This window comes from Cheilinus undulatus, unplaced genomic scaffold, assembly GCF_018320785.1.
Source record: "Cheilinus undulatus unplaced genomic scaffold, ASM1832078v1 Contig19, whole genome shotgun sequence".
NCBI classification, from domain to species: domain Eukaryota; kingdom Metazoa; phylum Chordata; class Actinopteri; order Labriformes; family Labridae; genus Cheilinus; species Cheilinus undulatus.
In genome coordinates this window covers 5001-22500 of record NW_024571686.1, presented here as the reverse complement: position 1 = coordinate 22500, position 17500 = coordinate 5001, and the positions used below count along the sequence as shown (strand labels likewise).

The 17500-nt window shown below is 39.4% G+C and overlaps 1 protein-coding gene across 1 annotated transcript in view; it reads left to right on the top strand.

The window, feature by feature from the left end:
- The window catches only part of LOC121506637 (NLR family CARD domain-containing protein 3-like), a 30862-nt gene that overhangs the window by 12913 nt on the left and 449 nt on the right, over window positions 1–17500 (top strand). The window contains exons 10-11 of the mRNA XM_041782457.1: window positions 3328–3494; window positions 16067–17500. The exon at window positions 16067–17500 is cut by the window's right edge and continues 449 nt beyond it. Coding sequence (XP_041638391.1) covers window positions 3328–3494; window positions 16067–17500 — 1601 coding nt within the window. The remainder of the gene's footprint in view (window positions 1–3327; window positions 3495–16066) is intronic.

Sequence of the window (17500 nt, the reverse complement as noted above, 5' to 3'; positions counted from 1 at the left end):
TAGGGTTAGACTCCTAGACCCCTAATGGTTAGGGTTAGATTCCCAGACCCCTAATGGTCAGGGTTAGACTCCCAGACCCCTAATGGTCAGGGTTAGACTCCCAGACCCCTAATGGTCAGGGTTAGACTCCCAGACCCCTAATGGTCAGGGTTAGACTCCCAGACCCCAAATGGTCAGGGTTAGACTCCCAGACCCCTTATGGTTAGGGCTAGACTCCTAGACCTCTAATGGTTAGGGTTAGATTCCCAGACCCCAAATGGTCAGGTTAGACTCCCAGACCCCTTATGGTTAGGGCTAGACTCCTAGACCTCTAATGGTTAGGGTTAGATTCCCAGACCCCTAATGGTCAGGGTTAGACTCCCAGACCCCTAATGGTCAGGGTTAGACTCCTAGACCCTTAATGGTTAGGTTAAAGGGATATAGTTAGACCTCTAGGGAGAATGGTTAGGATGGAGCAGGTCTTAAGTCTGAGTCTGTTTTTTCTTTCTGTATTGGTATACAGTTCCTGAAAGAAATGGAATAAGGGATGTTTTGCAAGAGACAATGTGTAACAAAACAGTTAAGTTTTTACACAACACCAGTGGGTTAGACTCCCAGACCCCTAATGGCTAGGGTTAGACCCCTAGTGGTTAGGGTTAGACTCCCAGACCCCTAATTGCTAGGGTTAGACCCCTAATGGTTAGGGTTAGACTCCCAGACCCCTAATGGCTAGACTTAGACTCCAAGACCCCTAATGGCTAGGGTTAGACCCCTAATGGTTAGGGTTAGACTCCTAGACCCCTAATGGCTAGGGTTAGACCCCTAATGGTTAGGGTTAGACTCCGAGACCCCTAGTGGCTAGACTTAGACCCTAATGGCTTAGGGTTAGACTCCTAGACCCCTAATGGCTAGGTTAGACCCCTAATGGCTAGACTTAGACTCCTAGACCCCTAATGGCTAGGGTTAGACCTCTAGTGGTTAGGGTTAGACTCCCAGACCCCTAATGGCTAGGGTTAGACCCCTAATGGTTAGGGTTTGACTCCTAGACCCCTAATGGCTAGGCTTAGACCCCTAATGGTTAGGATTAGACTCCTAGACCCCTAATGGCTAGGGTTAGACCCCTAATGGTTAGGGTTAGACTCCTAGACCCCTAATGGCTAGACTTAGACCCCTAATGGTTAGGGTTAGACTCCCAGACCCCTAATGGCTAGGGTTAGACTCCAAGACCCCTAATGGCCAGGGTTAGACCCCTAATGGTTAGGGTTAGACTCCTAGACCCCTAATGGCTAGGGTTAGACCCCTAATGGTTAGGGTTAGACTCCTAGACCCCTAATGGCTAGACTTAGACCCCTAATGGCTAGGGTTAGACTCCTAGACCCCTAATGGCTAGGGTTAGACCCCTAGTGGTTAGGGTTAGACTCCCAGACCCCTAATGCCTAGGGTTAGACCCCTAATGGTTAGGGTTAGACTCCTAGACCCCTAATGGCTAGGGTTAGACTCCTAGACCCCTAATGGCTAGGGTTAGACTCCTCATGGCTCGGGTTTGACTCCTAGACCCCTAATGGCTAGGGTTAGACCCTAATGGTTAGGTTAGACTCCTAGACCTCTTATGGCTAGGGTTAGACCCTAGTGGCTAGGGTTAGACTCCTAGAACCCTAATGGCTAGGTTAGACCCTAGTGGCTGGGGTTAGACTCCTAGACCCTTAATGGCTAGGTTTAGACTCCTAGACCCCTAATGGCTAGGGTTAGACTCCTAATGGCTAGGGTTAGACTCCTAGACCCCTAATGACTAGGGTTAGACTCCTAGACCCCTAATGGCTAGGGTTAGACTCCTCATGGCTCGGGTTTGACTCCTAGACCCCTAATGGCTAGGGTTAGACCCCTAATGGTTAGGGTTAGACTCCTAGACCCCTAATGGCTAGGGTTAGACCCCTCTTGGCTAGTGTGAGACTGCTCGAACCGTAATGGCTAGGGTTAGACTCCTATAGGCGAGGGTTAGACTCCTAGACCCCTGTGGGCTAGGGTTAGACCCTAGTGGTTAGGGTTAGACTCCCAGACCCCTAATTGCTAGGGTTAGACCCCTAATGGCTGGGGTTACACTCCTAATGGTTAGGGTTAGACTTCTAGACCCCTAGTGGCTAGGGTTAGACTCCTAGACCCTTAATTGCTAGTGTTAAACTCCTAATGGTTAGGGTTAGACTTCTAGACCCCGAATGGCTAGGGTTAGACTCCTAGACCCCTAATGGCTAGGTTTGACTCCTAGACCCTTAATGGCTAGGGTTAGACTCCTAGACCCCTAATGGCTAGGGTTAGACTCCTCATGGCTAGGGTTCGACTCCTAGACCCCTAGTGGCTAGGGTTAGACTCCTAGACCCCTAATGGCTAGGGTTAGACCCCTAGTGGCTAGGGTTAGACTCCTAGACCCCTAATGGCTAGGGTTAGACCCCTAGTGGTTAGGGTTAGACTCCAAGACCACAAATAGCTAGGTTAGACCCTAATGGCTAGGGTTAGACTCCTACTGGCTAGGGTTAGACTTCTAGACCCTGAATGGCTAGGGTTAGACTCCTAGACCCTTAATTGCTAGGTTTAGACTCCTAGACCCCTAATGGCTAGGGTTAGTCCCCTAGTGGTTAGGGTTAGACTTCTAGATCCCTAATGGCTAGGGTTAGACTCCTAGACCCCTAATGGCTAGGGTTAGACTCCTAGACCCCTAATGGCTAGGGTTAGACCCCTAATGGTTAGGGTTAGACTCCTAGATCCCTAATGGCCAGGGTTAGACCCCTAATGGTTAGGGTTAGACTCCTAGACCCCTAATGGCTAGGGTTAGACCCCTAATGGTTAGGGTTAGACTCCTAGACCTCAAAGATCAGGGTTAGGGTTAGGGGAAGGGGGATGGAGGGTTAAAGTAGGAACCCATTATCCAATAGTCTCCAACCTTAAACCCTGACCGTCACGTTCAGCACCCACTAAACAGGGTGAATGCGGACCACAGCCAAGCGTCTGGCGCTGTGGTTGGGGAGGGCAGAACCTTTCCACACACACTGAATGGGATCGTCTGAGCTCACTAGACTGTTGCTGCCCATCGGCCAGAACTCAGACTGGTTTTCAGGCCCTTGACTGTAAATACAGTCATGTGGAATTCCCAGCCAAAAATGGATCAATCACACAAAATATATGTCCTCCTTCCAGTGATGCTACGTAGTGTTGTAAAGACAGTTTGGACAACCTTTGAGATGGAGGTCTTTGGAGCTGGACCATCCTGAAGAGATATAAATGTAGCACAGGAGGTCTAGGCTGTTCTCAGCACCATGAAGTGACCAGTGAACTTAGAAAGACTTGTATTTACAGGTGGAAGATGGAGAGTCAGCAGAAATCCAGCTGTGCCGTGTGTGGGAAAGTCCTGAAGGATCTGGTCTCTACCAGCTGTGGACTCTGGGTTGATTCACCAGGCCAGTCCTCCTGTCCACAGTGTGGTGAAGGACCACAGACCACCAGTCAGACCAGCACTGAACAAAGTAAGAGGGTCTGCTTCTGCCATCAAGCCTGAAACATGGTGGAAGCAGCAGATTTATCTGCATGCTCTCATTGGTCCTTGTCTGTCAGAGGAAATCTGTGGTCATGAGGCTCAAATGTCTGCTAGATATTCAGTTAGAATGGTGTCTGATTTCTGTCTGTAAGCTGGGCAGGGAGAAGTCTGCCGAGAGCAGGCATCCTGCAGCACAATGAAAGCCAAAGAATCTACAGGAAAGTAAAGGATGGCTGTGGTTGAAAAGGCTCCTCTTCAGCTGCTGTTTGCTGACTGATAGGTGGTTCTAGTCAGAATGAAACAAAGACACAGGAGACAGGAAAAACTCAGCTGTTTAAATGCTCATCCGCTGCCCACAGGGATGAGAGCCTTCTACACACGTGGACAAAATAGTTGGTACCCATCTGTTAATGAAAGAAAAACCCACAGTGGTCACAGAAATAACTTGAATCTGACAAAAGTGATAATAAATAAAAATTCAATGAAAATTAAGCAATGAAAATCAGACACTGCTTTTGAACTGTGGTTCAACAGATTTTTTTTTAAAACAAACTCATGAAACAGGCCTGGACAAAAATGATGGTACCCTTAACTTAATATTTTGTTGCACAACCTTTTGAGGCAATCACTGCAATCGAACGATTTCTGTAACTGTCAGTGAGACTTCTGCTCCTCTCAGCAGGTATTTTGCTCCTCATGAGCAAACTGCTCCAGTTGTCTCAGGTTTGAAGGGTGCCTTCTCCAGACGCCATGTTTCAGCTCCTTCCACAGATGTTCAGTAGGATTTAGATCAGGGCTCATAGAAGGCCACTTCAGAATAGTCCAGTGTTTTGCTCTTAGCCATTCTTGGCTGTTTTTAGCTGTGTGTTTGGGTCATTATCCTGTTACAAGACCCATGACCTGTGACTGAGACCAAGCTTTCTGACACTGGGCAGCACATTTCTCTCTAGAATACCTTGATAGTCTTGAGATTTCATTGTACCCTGCACAGATTCAAGACACCCTGTGCCAGATGCAGCAAAGCAGCCCCAGAACATAACAGAGCCTCCTCCATGTTTCACAGCAGGGACAGTCTTCTTTTCTTGGTATGCTTCATTTCTGCATCTGTGAACATAGAGCTGATGTTTCCCTGTCCATAAAGTTCCAGTTTTGTCTGGTCTGTCCATAGGACATTCTCCCAGAAGCTTTGTGGCTTGTCAACGTGCAGTTTGGCAAATTCCAGTCTGGCTTTTTTATGATTTGTTTTCAACAGTGGTGTCCTCCTTGGTCGTCTCCCATGAAGTCCACTTTGGCTCAAACAATGACGGATGGTGCGATCTGACACTGATGAACCTTGACCTTGGAGTTGACCTTTAATGTCTTTGGAGGTTGTTCTGGGCTCTTTTGTTACCATTCCTATTATCCGTCTCTTTGATTTGTCATCAGTTTTCCCCCTGCAGCCACGTCCAGGGAGGTTGGCTACAGTCCCGTGGATCTTACATTTCTGAATAATATGGTCAACTGTAGTCCCAGGAACATCAGGCTGCTTGGAGATGGTCTTATAGCCTTTACCTTTAACATGCTTGTGTAGCAGATGATAAGGTTGCAGCCTGTGAATTTCACCAAAACACTCATTTCTGGTCCTATTTTATGTTCAGTCTTTTTCTCCCCTCTCCTGCCTGCCTGTGTTTTTGGAGCCTCAGTGTGCGTGTGAATGCGTAGCGACATCGGTACATGCGCGCGCAGCACCCGCTCTGCTCAAAGCTTTTACCAGCATGATCAGAGGTAGGTAGATTCCCAGCAAAACTCCACCGATAAACTGTTTTAAAAGTTGTTATTCGTCATTTATTTACCTTAATATTGCTGCGTTGAGTTTCATATGAACTCCGGTTTGTTGTTAATCGAGTTTTGTTGTGAGGGTGGGAGCCGAAGCTGTTGGGATGCAGCATTCATGCTAGGTGGGGAAATCCCCCCCCCCCCTTTGATGTGTGTGTGTGTGTGTGTGTGTGTGTGTGTGTGTGTGTGTGTGTGTGTGTGTTTTATCAGAGAGAGAGATGTGCGCTGCAGCCAGAATCACGCTGAGGATTTCTGTATTTTTCTCCTATGAACACAGAGAGCTGCCAAAAGTAAAGATCCAGAAAACATGCTTCGTTTCCCGTGTGGTTACTAAACAAGTGCAGAACACACCGCAGAGGACGAGCACTCACGCATGAGTTACACTTGTCTATCATTTTCTTTCTAATCTCCTGAGACAACTCTCTCCTTGGCTTCCTCTGGTCCATGTTTAGTGTGGTACACACCATGTCACCAAACAGCACAGGGACTACTTGTCACCCTTTAAATAGGCCGACTGACTGGTTACAAGTTAGTAGACACCTGTGATGCTAATTAGAGGACACACCTTGGTTGAACATGTCCCTGTGGTCACATTATTTTACATCTTTTCTAGGGGTACCATCATTTTTGTCCAGGCCTGTTTCATGAGTTTGTTTTTTAAAATAATTCTGTTGAACCACAGTTCAGAAGAAATGTCTGATTTTCATTGCGTAATTTTCATTGAATTTTTATTTATTATCACTTTTGTCAGATTCAAGTTATTTCTGTGACCATTGTGGGTTTTTCTTTCATTAACAGAGGGGTACCAACAATTTTGTCCACGTGTGTAGGTCCTCCTCTGGACAGGAAGCGGATACCTGCATAGAACCCTCCTCAGGACGGTCCCAAAGAAGCCTGCTCTAGTTTGAGCATATGTCATCACAGCATCTCAGTTCCTGGTTAGCTTTCCCTGGACTCTTCTGCCATCTATCTGGGGTCTTCAGCTTCTCTGACCTTCTACACCTGTAGTCAACATGATTCAGCCCTCAGTGTTAATCAGGTTTAATGTGAACATTTACAGAATTTCTGCTGTCTGCAATGAACAGACCAAACAAAAGAAATCTGTTTTCTTCTCTCTGTGGACATCAGTCCAGGGTTTGTATGGTAGCTATGATCCAGGAAATGTAAATACAGCGTTGACCAAACATACATTTTACCTGCCTGTGACATTAGTGAACTAACCCTCAAGATATCTACTCATGGAGATCAGCGCCATCCATCAGAACCTTTCCACACACACTGAATATCTCTGAGCTCACCCTCTGCCCATCGGCCAGAACTCAGACTGGTTTTCAGGCCCTTGACTGTAAATACAGTCTCTCTCTCTCTCCAGCCTGGATCAATCACCTATATGTCCTCCTTCCAGTGATGCTACTAGTGTTGTAAAGACAGTTTGGACAACCTTTGTCTTTCTGGACCATCCTTATAAATGTAGCTCTCACTCTCTCAGCACCTTTCTACTTAGAAAGACCTGTATCTCTCTCTCTCAGCTCCAGCTTTCTCTCGTGTGTCTCGGAAAGTCCTGAAGGATCTGGTCTCTACCAGCTGTGGACTCTGGGTTGATTCACCAGGCCAGTCCTCCTGTCCTCTCTGGTGAAGGACCACAGACCACCAGTCAGACCAGCACTCTTCTCTTCTGCCATCAAGCCTCATCTCAGCCTTTATCTGCATGCTCTCATTGGTCCTTGTCTCTCAGAGGAAATCTGTGGTCATGAGGCTCAAATGTCTCTAGATATTCAGTTAGAATGGTGTCTGATTTCTGTCTGTAAGCTGGGCAGGGAGAAGTCTCCGAGAGCAGGCATCCTGCAGCACAATGAAAGCCAAAGAATCTACAGGAAAGTAAAGGATCTGTGGTTGAAACTCCTCTTCAGCTGCTGTTTGCTGACTGAGTTCTAGTCAGAATGAAACAAAGACATTTTGGTCTAGTTCTAGACAGAAAACTCAAAACATTTTGGTCTCATCTGCCCACAATGAGAGCCTTCTGAAACACAAACATTTTGGTCTTGTAGTTGAAGAAAACTCAAAACATTTTGGTCTAGTTGTAGTTGAAGAAAACTCAAAACATTTTGGTCTAGTTCTAGTCGAATAAACTCAAAACATTTTGGTCTAGTTCTAGTCGAATAAACTCAAAACATTTTGGTCTAGATCTAGTCGAAAGAAAACTCAAAACATTTTGGTCTAGTTCTAGTCGAATAAACTCAAAACATTTTGGTCTAGATCTAGTCGAAGAAAACTCAAAACATTTTGGTCTAGTTGTAGTCGAAGAAAACTCAAAACATTTTGGTCTAGTTGTAGTCGAAGAAAACTCAAAACATTTTGGTCTAGTTCTAGTCAAATAAACTCAAAACATATTGGTCTAGATCTAGTCGAAGAAAACTCAAAACATTTTTGTCTAGTTCTAGTCGAAGAAAACTCAAAACATTTTGGTCTAGTTCTAGTCAACGAAAACTCGAAACATTTTAGTCTAGTTGTAGTTGAAGAAAACTCAAAACATTTTGGTCTAGTTGTAGTTGAAGAAAACTCAAAACATTTTGGTCTAGTTCTAGTCGAATAAACTCAAAACATTTTGGTCTAGATCTAGTCGAAGAAAACTCAAAACATTTTGGTCTAGTTCTAGTCAACGAAAACTCGAAACATTTTAGTCTAGTTGTAGTTGAAGAAAACTCGAAACATTTTGGTCTAGATCTAGTCGAAGAAAACTCAAAACATTTTGGTCTAGTTCTAGTCGAATACACTCAAAACATTTTGGTCTAGTTCTAGTCGAATAAACTCAAAACATTTTGGTCTAGATCCAGTCGAAGAAAACTCAAAACATTTTGGTCTAGTTCTAGTCGAATAAACTCAAAACATTTTGGTCTAGTTCTAGTCGAATAAACTCAAAACATTTTGGTCTAGATCTAGTCGAATAAACTCAAAACATTTTGGTCTAGTTCTAGTCGAATAAACTCAAAACATTTTAGTCTAGTTCTAGTCGAATAAACTCAAAACATTTTGGTCTAGTTCTAGTCGAAGAAAACTCAAAACATTTTAGTCTAGTTCTAGTCGAAGAAAACTCAAAACATTTTAGTCTAGTTCTAGTCAACGAAAACTCGAAGCATTTTAGTCTAATTCTAGTCGAAGAAAACTCAAAACATTTTGGTCTAGTTCTAGTCGAAGAAAACTCAAAACATTTTAGTCTAGTTCTAGTCGAAGAAAACTCAAAACATTTTAGTCTAGTTCTAGTCGAATAAACTCAAAACATTTTAGTCTAGTTCTAGTCAACGAAAACTCGAAACATTTTAGTCTAGTTGTAGTTGAAGAAAACTCAAAACATTTTGGTCTAATTCTAGTCGAATAAACTCAAAACATTTTGGTCTAGATCTAGTCAAAGAAAACTCAAAACATTTTGGTCTAGTTCTAGTCGAAGAAAACTCAAAACATTTTGGTCTAGTTGTAGTTGAAGAAAATTCAAAACATTTTACTCTAGTTCTAGTTGAATAAACTCAAAACATTTTGGTCTAGTTCTAGTCGAATAAACTCAAAACATTTTAGTCTAGTTCTAGTCGAATAAACTCAAAACATTTTGGTCTAGTTCTAGTCGAAGAAAACTCAAAACATTTTAGTCTAGTTCTAGTCGAAAGAAAACTCAAAACATTTTAGTCTAGTTCTAGTCAACGAAAACTCGAAGCATTTTGGTCTAATTCTAGTCGAAGAAAACTCAAAACATTTTGGTCTAGTTCTAGTCGAATAAACTCAAAACATTTTGTTCTGGTTCTAGTCGAAGAAAACTCAAAACATTTTACTCTAGTTCTAGTCGAAGAAAACTCAAAACATTTTGGTCTAGTTCTAGTCGAATAAACTCAAAACATTTTAGTCTAGTTCTAGTCAACGAAAACTCGAAACATTTTAGTCTAGTTGTAGTTGAAGAAAACTCAAAACATTTTGGTCTAATTCTAGTCGAATAAACTCAAAACATTTTGGTCTAGATCTAGTCAAAGAAAACTCAAAACATTTTGGTCTAGTTCTAGTCGAAGAAAACTCAAAACATTTTGGTCTAGTTGTAGTTGAAGAAAATTCAAAACATTTTAGTCTAGTTCTAGTTGAATAAACTCAAAACATTTTGGTCTAGTTCTAGTCGAATAAACTCAAAACATTTTAGTCTAGTTCTAGTCGAATAAACTCAAAACATTTTGGTCTAGTTCTAGTCGAAGAAAACTCAAAACATTTTAGTCTAGTTCTAGTCGAAAGAAAACTCAAAACATTTTAGTCTAGTTCTAGTCAACGAAAACTCGAAGCATTTTGGTCTAATTCTAGTCGAAGAAAACTCAAAACATTTTGGTCTAATTCTAGTCGAAGAAAACTCAAAACATTTTGGTCTAGTTCTAGTCGAAGAAAACTCAAAACATTTTAGTCTAGTTCTAGTCGAAGAAAACTCAAAACATTTTAGTCTAGTTCTAGTCAACGAAAACTCGAAGCATTTTGGTCTAATTCTAGTCGAAGAAAACTCAAAACATTTTGGTCTAGTTCTAGTCGAATAAACTCAAAACATTTTGTTCTGGTTCTAGTCGAAGAAAACTCAAAACATTTTACTCTAGTTCTAGTCGAAGAAAACTCAAAACATTTTGGTCTAGTTCTAGTCGAATAAACTCAAAACATTTTAGTCTAGTTCTAGTCGAATAAACTCAAAACATTTTGGTCTAGTTCTAGTCGAAGAAAACTCAAAACATTTTACTCTAGTTCTAGTCGAAGAAAACTCAAAACATTTTGGTCTAGTTCTAGTCGAATAAACTCAAAACATTTTGTTCTGGTTCTAGTCGAAGAAAACTCAAAACATTTTACTCTAGTTCTAGTCGAAGAAAACTCAAAACATTTTGGTCTAGTTCTAGTCGAATAAACTCAAAACATTTTAGTCTAGTTCTAGTCGAATAAACTCAAAACATTTTGGTCTAGTTCTAGTCGAAGAAAACTCAAAACATTTTGGTGTAGTTGTAGTTGAAGAAAACTCAAAACTTTTTGGTCTAGTTCTAGTCGAATAAACTCAAAACATTTTGGTCTAGTTCTAGTCGAATAAACTCAAAACATTTTGGTCTAGTTCTAGTCGAAGAAAACTCAAAACATTTTGGTCTAGTTCTAGTTGAATAAACTCAAAACATTTTGGTCTAGTTCTAGTCGAAGAAAACTCAAAACATTTTGGTCTAATTCTAGTCGAAGAAAACTCAAAACATTTTGGTCTAGTTCTAGTCGAATAAACTCAAAACATTTTGTTCTGGTTCTAGTCGAAGAAAATTCAAAACATTTAGTCTAGTTCTAGTCGAATAAACTCAAAACATTTTGGTCTAGTTCTAGTCGAATAAACTCAAAACATTTTAGTCTAGTTCTAGTCGAATAAACTCAAAAAATTTTGTTCTAGTTCTAGTCAAGAAAACTCAAAACATTTTGGTCTAGTTCTAGTCGAAGAAAACTCAAAACATTTTGGTGTAGTTCTAGTCGAAGAAAACTCAAAACATTTTGGTCTAGTTCTAGTTGAAGAAAACTCAAAACATTTTGGTCTAGTTGTAGTTGAAGAAAACTCAAAACATTTTGCTCTAGTTCTAGTCGAAGAAAACTCAAAACATTTTGGTCTAGTTAGAGATGAATAAACTCAAAACATTTTGGTCTAGTTCTAGTCGAAGAAAACTCAAAACATTTTGGTCTAATTCTAGTCGAAGAAAACTCAAAACATTTTACTCTAGTTCTAGTCGAAGAAAACTCAAAACATTTTGGTCTAGTTGTAGTTGAAGAAAATTCAAAACATTTAGTCTAGTTCTAGTCAAATAAACTCAAAACATTTTGGTCTAGTTCTAGTCAAGATAAACTCAAAACATTTTAGTCTAGTTCTAGTCGAAGAAAACTCAAAACATTTTGGTCTAGTTCTAGTCGAAGAAAACTCAAAACATTTTGGTCTAGTTCTAGTCGAATAAACTCAAAACATTTTGGTCTAGTTCTAGTTGAATAAAACTCAAAACATTTTGGTCTAGTTCTAGTCGAAGAAAACTCAAAACATTTTGGTCTAGTTCTAGTTGAATAAACTCAAAACATTTTGGTCTAGTTCTAGTTGAATAAACTCAAAACATTTTGGTCTAGTTCTAGTCGAATAAACTCAAAACATTTTGGTCTAGTTCTAGTCGAAGAAAACTCAAAACATTTTGGTCTAGTTCTAGTCGAAGAAAACTCAAAACATTTTGGTCTAGTTCTAGTCGAATAAACTCAAAACATTTTGGTCTAGTTCTAGTTGAATAAACTCAAAACATTTTGGTCTAGTTCTAGTCGAATAAACTCAAAACATTTTGGTCTAGTTCTAGTCGAAGAAAACTCAAAACATTTTAGTCTAGTTCTAGTCGAAGAAAACTCAAAACATTTTAGTCTAGTTCTAGTCGAATAAACTCAAAACAATTTGTTCTGGTTCTACTCAAAGAAAAAACAAAACATTTACTCTAGTTCTAGTCTAATAAACTCAAAACATTTAGTCTAGTTCTAGTCGAATAAACTCAAAACATTTTAGTCTAGTTCTAGTCGAATAAACTCAAAACATTTTGGTCTAGTTCTAGTCGAAGAAAACTCAAAACATTTTGGTCTAGTTCTAGTCGAAGAAAACTCAAAACATTTTGGTCTAGTTCTAGTCGAAGAAAACTCAAAACATTTGGGTCTATTTCTAGTCGAATAAACTCAAAACATTTTGGTCTAGTTCTAGTCGAATAAACTCAAAACATTTTAGTCTAGTTCTAGTCGAAGAAAACTCAAAACATTTTGGTCTAGTTCTAGTTGAATAAACTCAAAACATTTTGGTCTAGTTCTAGTCGAAGAAAACTCAAAACATTTTGGTCTATTTCTAGTCGAATAAAATCAAAACATTTTGGTATAGTTCATGTTGTAGTAAACTCAAAACATTTTGGTCTAGTTGTAGTTGAAGAAAATTCAAAACATTTAGTCTAGTTCTAGTCGAATAAACTCAAAACATTTTGGTCTAGTTCTAGTCGAAGAAAACTCAAAACATTTTAGTCTAGTTCTAGTCGAATAAACTCAAAACATTTTGGTCTAGTTGTAGTTGAAGAAAATTCAAAAAATTTTAGTCTAGTTCTAGTCGAATAATATCAAAACATTTTGGTCTAGTTCTAGTTGAATAAACTCAAAACATTTTGGTCTAGTTCTAGTCGAAGAAAACTCAAAACATTTTGGTCTAATTCTAGTCGAAGAAAACTCAAAACATTTTGGTCTAGTTCTAGTCGAATAAACTCAAAACATTTTGGTCTAGTTCTAGTCGAAGAAAACTCAAAACATTTTACTCTAGTTCTAGTCGAAGAAAACTCAAAACATTTTGGTCTAGTTCTAGTCGAATAAACTCAAAACATTTTGTTCTGGTTCTAGTCGAAGAAAACTCAAAACATTTTACTCTAGTTCTAGTCGAAGAAAACTCAAAACATTTTGGTCTAGTTCTAGTCGAATAAACTCAAAACATTTTAGTCTAGTTCTAGTCGAATAAACTCAAAACATTTTGGTCTAGTTCTAGTCGAAGAAAACTCAAAACATTTTGGTGTAGTTCTAGTCGAAGAAAACTCAAAACTTTTTGGTCTAGTTCTAGTCGAATAAACTCAAAACATTTTGGTCTAGTTCTAGTCGAATAAACTCAAAACATTTTGGTCTAGTTCTAGTCGAAGAAAACTCAAAACATTTTGGTCTAGTTCTAGTTGAATGAACTCAAAACATTTTGGTCTAGTTCTAGTCGAAGAAAACTCAAAACATTTTGGTCTAATTCTAGTCGAAGAAAACTCAAAACATTTTGGTCTAGTTCTAGTCGAATAAACTCAAAACATTTTGTTCTGGTTCTAGTCGAAGAAAATTCAAAACATTTAGTCTAGTTCTAGTCGAATAAACTCAAAACATTTTGGTCTAGTTCTAGTCGAATAAACTCAAAACATTTTAGTCTAGTTCTAGTCGAATAAACTCAAAACATTTTGGTCTAGTTCTAGTCGAAGAAAACTCAAAACATTTTGGTCTAGTTCTAGTCGAAGAAAACTCAAAACATTTTGGTGTAGTTCTAGTCGAAGAAAACTCAAAACTTTTTGGTTTAGTTCTAGTCGAATAAACTCAAAACATTTTGGTCTAGTTCTAGTCGAATAAACTCAAAACATTTTGGTCTAGTTCTAGTCGAAGAAAACTCAAAACATTTTGGTCTAGTTCTAGTTGAATAAACTCAAAACATTTTGGTCTAGTTCTAGTCGAAGAAAACTCAAAACATTTTGGTCTAATTCTAGTCGAAGAAAACTCAAAACATTTTACTCTAGTTCTAGTCGAAGAAAACTCAAAACATTTTGGTCTAGTTGTAGTTGAAGAAAATTCAAAACATTTAGTCTAGTTCTAGTCGAATACTCTCAAAACATTTTGGTCTAGTTCTAGTCGAATAAACTCAAAACATTTTAGTCTAGTTCTAGTCGAATAAACTCAAAACATTTTGGTGTAGTTCTAGTCGAAGAAAACTCAAAACTTTTTGGTCTAGTTCTAGTCGAATAAACTCAAAACATTTTGGTCTAGTTCTAGTCGAATAAACTCAAAACATTTTGGTCTAGTTCTAGTCGAAGAAAACTCAAAACATTTTGGTCTAGTTCTAGTTGAATAAACTCAAAACATTTTGGTCTAGTTCTAGTTGAATAAACTCAAAACATTTTGGTCTAGTTCTAGTCGAATAAACTCAAAACATTTTGGTCTAGTTCTAGTCGAAGAAAACTCAAAACATTTTGGTCTAGTTCTAGTCGAAGAAAACTCAAAACATTTTGGTCTAGTTCTAGTCGAAGAAAACTCAAAACATTTTGGTCTAGTTCTAGTTGAATAAACTCAAAACATTTTGGTCTAGTTCTAGTCGAATAAACTCAAAACATTTTGGTCTAGTTCTAGTCGAAGAAAACTCAAAACATTTTGGTCTAATTCTAGTCGAAGAAAACTCAAAACATTTTGGTCTAGTTCTAGTCGAATAAACTCAAAACATTTTGTTCTGGTTCTAGTCGAAGAAAATTCAAAACATTTAGTCTAGTTCTAGTCGAATAAACTCAAAACATTTTGGTCTAGTTCTAGTCGAATAAACTCAAAACATTTTAGTCTAGTTCTAGTCGAATAAACTCAAAACATTTTGGTCTAGTTCTAGTCGAAGAAAACTCAAAACATTTTGGTCTAGTTCTAGTCGAAGAAAACTCAAAACATTTTGGTGTAGTTCTAGTCGAAGAAAACTCAAAACTTTTTGGTTTAGTTCTAGTCGAATAAACTCAAAACATTTTGGTCTAGTTCTAGTCGAATAAACTCAAAACATTTTGGTGTAGTTCTAGTCGAAGAAAACTCAAAACATTTTGGTCTAGTTCTAGTTGAATAAACTCAAAACATTTTGGTCTAGTTCTAGTCGAAGAAAACTCAAAACATTTTGGTCTAATTCTAGTCGAAGAAAACTCAAAACATTTTACTCTAGTTCTAGTCGAAGAAAACTCAAAACATTTTGGTCTAGTTGTAGTTGAAGAAAATTCAAAACATTTAGTCTAGTTCTAGTCGAATAAACTCAAAACATTTTGGTCTAGTTCTAGTCGAAGAAAACTCAAAACATTTTAGTCTAGTTCTAGTCGAATAAACTCAAAACATTTTGGTCTAGTTGTAGTTGAAGAAAATTCAAAACATTTTAGTCTAGTTCTAGTCGAATAAACTCAAAACATTTTGGTCTAGTTCTAGTCGAATAAACTCAAAACATTTTAGTCTAGTTCTAGTCGAATAAACTCAAAACATTTTAGTCTAGTTCTAGTCGAATAAACTCAAAACATTTTGGTCTAGATCTAGTCGAAGAAAACTCAAAACATTTTGGTCTAGTTCTAGTCGAATAAACTCAAAACATTTTGGTCTAGTTCTAGTCGAATAAACTCAAAACATTTTAGTCTAGTTCTAGTCAACGAAAACTCAAAACATTTTAGTCTAGTTGTAGTTGAAGAAAACTCAAAACATTTTGGTCTAGTTCTAGTCGAATAAACTCAAAACATTTTGGTCTAGTTCTAGTCGAAGAAAACTCAAAACATTTTAGTCTAGTTCTAGTCGAAGAAAACTCAAAACATTTTGGTCTAGTTGTAGTTGAAGAAAATTCAAAACATTTTAGTCTAGTTCTAGTCGAATAAACTCAAAACATTTTGGTCTAGTTCTAGTCGAATAAACTCAAAACATTTTAGTCTAGTTCTAGTCGAATAAACTCAAAACATTTTGGTCTAGTTCTAGTCGAAGAAAACTCAAAACATTTTGGTCTAGTTCTAGTCGAATAAACTCAAAACATTTTGTTCTGGTTCTAGTCGAAGAAAACTCAAAACATTTTACTCTAGTTTTAGATAGATAGATAGATAGATAGAGAGATAGACCAATAAAAAGCCCTGACTAGATTGATTCATACATGCAAGACCAAAATGTGCGCCCTAACACCGCCCTGTCTTCAAACCTCTGTAAAGTCCATCATCAGATGACGGGCTACGGTAGATAGCTACAATTCTGATCAATCTCAGCCCATTAAACACTTTGGTTAGGCTCAGTGTTCTGCCTCTGATTTCAGAGTAACACAGGTTTGTCTGACGTTGAGCCTTAGATTGTTCTTCTGTTGTGATTAGTGCTTTTTAAAGAAAGAATAAAAATCTTCTTGGATGTTCAGTAACTTCTATCACTCTTACTCTTCTTTTTCAGTGAAAGTAGGTCTCCATCCACTTCTCAGGGAGCTAAAGATCAGTCTGAGGGAGAGATGTGAACATGTGACTGAAGGAACTGATGAAACAGGAAGTAGAACCCTCCTGAACAGGATCTACACTGAGCTCTACATCACAGAGGGACAGAATAAAGAGGTGAACAGCCAACATGAGGTGAGACAGGTTGAGACAGCTCTTAAGAAGAAGACCTTCCATGAGACTCCAATCAGGTGTCAGGACATCTTTAAAGCCTTACCTGGCCAACAGACACCCATCAGAGTGGTTCTGACCAGCGGTGTGGCTGGTGTTGGAAAAACCTTCTCTGTGCAGAAGTTCACTCTGGACTGGGCAGAGGGCTCAGAAAACCAAGATGTCAGTCTGCTGGTTCTGCTTTCATTCAGGGAGCTGAACTTGATCAGAGATAAGCGCCACAGTCTTCTGGAGCTGCTCCGTGTTTTCCATCCAACATTACAGAAGGTCAGAGCCCAGACGCTGGCTGTCTGTAAACTTTTGTTCATCTTTGATGGCCTGGATGAAAGCAGACTGTTGTTGGATTTCAGCATCAGTGAGGCTGTGTCTGATGTGTCAGAGAAGTCCTCGTTAAACGTGCTGCTGACAAACCTCATCAAGGGGAATCTGCTTCCCTCAGCTCTCATCTGGATAACGTCTCGACCTGCAGCAGCCAATCAGATCCCTGCTTCATGTGTGGACAGGCTAACAGAGGTCCGAGGCTTCACTGACGCCCAGAAGGAGGACTACTTCAGGAGGAGGTTCAGTGATGAAGATCTGTCCAGCAGAATCATCTCCCACATCAAGACATCCAGGAGCCTCTACATCATGTGTCTGATCCCAGTCTTCTGCTGGATCACTGCTACAGTTCTGGAGCACATGATGAGCACGGAGCAGAGAGGAGAGCTGCCCAAGACCCTAACAGACATGTACTCACACTTCCTGTTGGTTCAGACCAAGAAGAAGAAGAACAAGTATGATGAGGGACCTCAGATGAGTCCTGAGGAACTCACCAGATCTGACAGGAAAGTTATTCTGAAGCTGGGGAGGCTGGCATTTGAACATCTGGAGAACGGAAACATCATGTTCTACCAAGAAGACCTGGAGCGCTGTGGTCTGGATGTCACAGAGGCCTCTGTGTACTCAGGAGTTTGTACTGAGATCCTTAAAAGAGAGCATGTGATCTTCCAGAAAACAGTCTACTGCTTTGTTCATCTGAGCGTTCAGGAGTTTCTGGCTGCAGTCTACATGCTCCACTGTTTCACCAACAAGATGACAACAGTCCTGGGCACCTTCCTAAAAGAGGGAGACAACGGCAAAGACCAGCAGAACTCATCTCTGGATGACTTCCTAAAGAAAGCCATGGAGAAATCCCTGAAAAGTCCAAATGGACACCTGGACCTGTTTGTTCGCTTCCTTCACGGCC